At 51.9% G+C, this 3359-nt stretch overlaps 1 protein-coding gene across 1 annotated transcript; it reads left to right on the top strand.

Annotated features, from left to right (window-relative positions):
- Positions 1-525: 525 nt before the first annotated feature.
- On the top strand, positions 526-1929 carry LOC137857144 (inositol 1,4,5-trisphosphate receptor-interacting protein-like 1). The gene has a single exon (XM_068683288.1). It carries the CDS (start codon positions 526-528, stop codon positions 1927-1929), a length of 1404 nt encoding a protein of 467 aa, XP_068539389.1.
- Positions 1930-3359: the final 1430 nt, after the last annotated feature.

Genomic DNA, 3359 nt, shown 5'->3' with positions numbered 1-3359 from the left:
TGCAGAGGACTTGGGTACAGCCCTCGTTTTTCACGTGATAGTCCTTCCCCGGGCTGCAGAGCGGCGTGCTGTGTTTGCATGTGTTGCTGCTTTGGAGCTGGGCTGAGCAAAGATGGTGGTGTCAGCCCAAAGAGAGATTAAGTGATTGTTGAGGAATTTCTTTATCTCCATTCTGTGTAAATACAGACTAGAGAAAAAACATTTTTCTCACAGCTGCAAGTTGCTTCTGCAAACGTGAGGGAACACAGTGCTGGGCAATATTACACAGTCAGCTCTGCGTGTTTCTGCCAAGCAGGAGGTGGACTCCTAGTAGCACCCAGGAAAATGAGAGCAGAGTGTCCTGCTGTGCTTGCAGCCATCTCCTCCATCGGCAATGCCTCGTGGGCCAGCTAGGTACGGTACCCGTGTGTCTGGGTTTGTGTTGGTCCCAGCTGGGCTTCAAGCCAGCAAATAATCTCCTCGCAGGGCTTAGTCGAGAGCCCAAAGGAAGTCGGGGATGAATTGGATGAAGCTACAAATGAGTGCATGCGGCAGTATGCGGAGGAGATGCAACAACGCATGGCTCAGCTCCTGGTGGAAATTGAGGCGCTAGAGAAGCAGCAGAGCTCGATGCATATGGGAGGCCTGCTCTCATCTGCGATGCGATCTTGGCAGTTCTGGGCCGGTCTTGGTTTTATTCTCCTCTTAATTTGGCTGTTGTTTTGGCTTCATAAAAAGTTCAAGGTGTTTGATGACAGCAGCGACGAGGAGAGCTCCAGCAGCGATGAGGACTTCGAAGAAGCAGCGCTCAACGCTGAATCGAATACATCCATTTGTATTGCAGAGAGCATCCAGCGGCAGCAGGTAAACCTGACCAACTGCTGCCGGCTTGTGGAGGAAATGGTGCGCGGCTTTTGCCGTGCCTGTGACTGGGTCTTTAAGGACACTTTCTCTCCAGTGCTGCAGACACCCATTGGAGTGGGCAGTGCTTTTGAAGGCTGGAGTCCCCGGGAGGGTGATACGGTCTACCACTGCCTTATTCCCATGACAGCTCCTCGTGGGCACTCCTTCCACGTGGAGCAGAACACCAAATGGAATCTGCCATCAAAGGTGTCTCGTATTCGCGTGAAGCTGGAGTGCACGTGCTGGAGGGAGCAGGAGTTTGGGAATATGCTGTGCTTCCTCCACAACCCTGTGGAGGAGCTGAGAAGAAATCAGGAACCCAGCCTCCTACGAACTATGTGCACTCGCTCCTACTTGGATGTGCGTAAAGTCTCCTCCTGGTTCCAGCAGCTGGCGAAATTATCCTGGAAATCTGTGCCTCATTCATCTTCATGGCTGGTTAAAGTACTGAAAACCAGACGCTCTTGCATGCTTCGTTTGATTGATGACACCGGATCAACCGTGTTCGTTGAGATGATGTTTGGGGTACAACAAGGTGATACGGACATTTTTCTGAGCAGCGATTACTCCGAGGCTCCCGTTACCCCGGACACAGTATGGCCACAGAGCTGCGCAGTGGCAGAGATGAAGTTCTTCCGGAACATAGCCGCGAATGCCCAGCAGGACAGTTTCCACCTCGGATGCATGCAGCTCTGTGCCCGTATCGCGCTGGGCAGTTATTTTACCAGCTATATGATAAAGACCGTCGTCATGCACCTGCTGAACACCATCCCTCTGGAAAGATGGCACAGGAGGGAGTTTTTGCAGCGCATGGATGACATCGTGGAGTACCTGCGCTCGTGCCTGAGGAAGAAGCGCCTGGACCACTTCTGGTTAGGAAACGAGCAAATGCCTGAGGAGTTCACCTTGCCTCCGGATTTCCAAACATCCAGACCACCCAACCTCTTCCAGGACTTAGCAAAGGACCCGGATCAATACACCCAGGCGCACACTGATTTCCGTGAGCTGCAAGAGCAGCTCATGAAAATGCTGAACTTTAGGAACTGAGAGAGGCCTTCAAGCAGAGCTCTCCGGGGCACTCTGCTGACAGCAGGCAATGACCTCCCACCACAGAAAGAAGAGGGGAGAACGCAGGACGCAGAAGAGGATGGGAAAACTCCGTGCAGCAACGCACTGCCAAGCGTGGCAAGATCCCCGTGTGGACAATCTACCAAGCGTAGTAACCACTGATGACTACGGTGGCTACAACCACAACTGCTTGCCACGTGCTGCAGAGCTGAGCATGCTGGACATGGAGAAGATGCTGCTCAGTTGGCAGTGGGAATTGCTCCTCCGTGTTCTCTCCACAGCAAAACCACCCTTGCGGGAGGCACACCCCATGCAGCTGCTTGAAGCAGAGGCTTTGTTACCAGCTGGACAGTGACCATCTAGCTCTTGCACATTGTCCATTCACTTCGGGAGCTCGGCCTCTCCAAAACCCTAATATATTGCTTGCTTAAACAAACGCTTTGTGTGTGAGTGTCTGTATCACTCTTGGTCAGGACAGGCGGGCATGAGATGCTGACAGCTTGGCTGCCACAGCATCGGGGAGCATTTTGCTGAGGAGCTGATCCAAGAAGCTTCTTCTCTCTCAACTCCCCCATGCTATGTCTGTGGCAGTCTTCCTCTCTCTGCTGGCTCTGAGCCTTTTCCACACCCTACACAATATGGGAAAACGCTTGAGAGGTGTTCTGTAACTGTCATACCAAGAGAGATATAAATGTCCCAGTGCTCTAAAAGCCCAGGGTCCTTCCTCTTTGCACTCATACACTGCAGAACACAGGCAGTTCTTCCATGGTGTGCAAATCAAACGGTGTCCACATCATGTAGTCTAGGTATGGTAGGGCTTTGTTTCCACCCCTGGGGCAGTCGATTCCCGGTGTATTAGACACCCCTCAAAGTAAGAGCAAACTGTGGCCTGCACTCTGCTGCCAAAGGGATGGAGAAAAATGCATTAGCTATCTCAATTAGCTATATCAATTAGCTATCTCAATTGCAGCGTACCACTTGGCTGCCTTTGATTCCAGTTCGTACTGGAGTTCTAGCATGTCAGGCACCACAGCACTCAGCAGTGGCATGACTTTATTCAGGCCACAACAGTCCACTCACCATTAGACCTTCGCACTGGCCATATGGGACTATGAAAGGGTGAGTGAATCTTGCTGATCATCCCATGGCTCTCCAGTTGATGAATTAGCTTATGGATGAGAATGGGGGGTCTCGGTTGGTGCCATATTGCTGCCGGTGCACAGCTGTGGTGGCAATTGGCACCTGCTGTTCTTTGACGCTCAGCAACCCAACAGAAGGGTCCTCCCAGAGACTGGGCAACGTAGACAACTGTTTAGTGTCCTCTGTCTCTAAGGCAGCTATGCCAAAAGCCCACCGGTACCATTTTGGGTCCTTGAAATATCCTCTCCTGACATAGTCTACGTCAAGGA

This window comes from Anas acuta, chromosome 5, assembly GCF_963932015.1.
Source record: "Anas acuta chromosome 5, bAnaAcu1.1, whole genome shotgun sequence".
Lineage (NCBI taxonomy): Eukaryota > Metazoa > Chordata > Aves > Anseriformes > Anatidae > Anas > Anas acuta.
The sequence above is the reverse complement of the archived record's forward strand: the minus strand, read 5'-3'. Positions and strand labels throughout refer to the sequence as shown.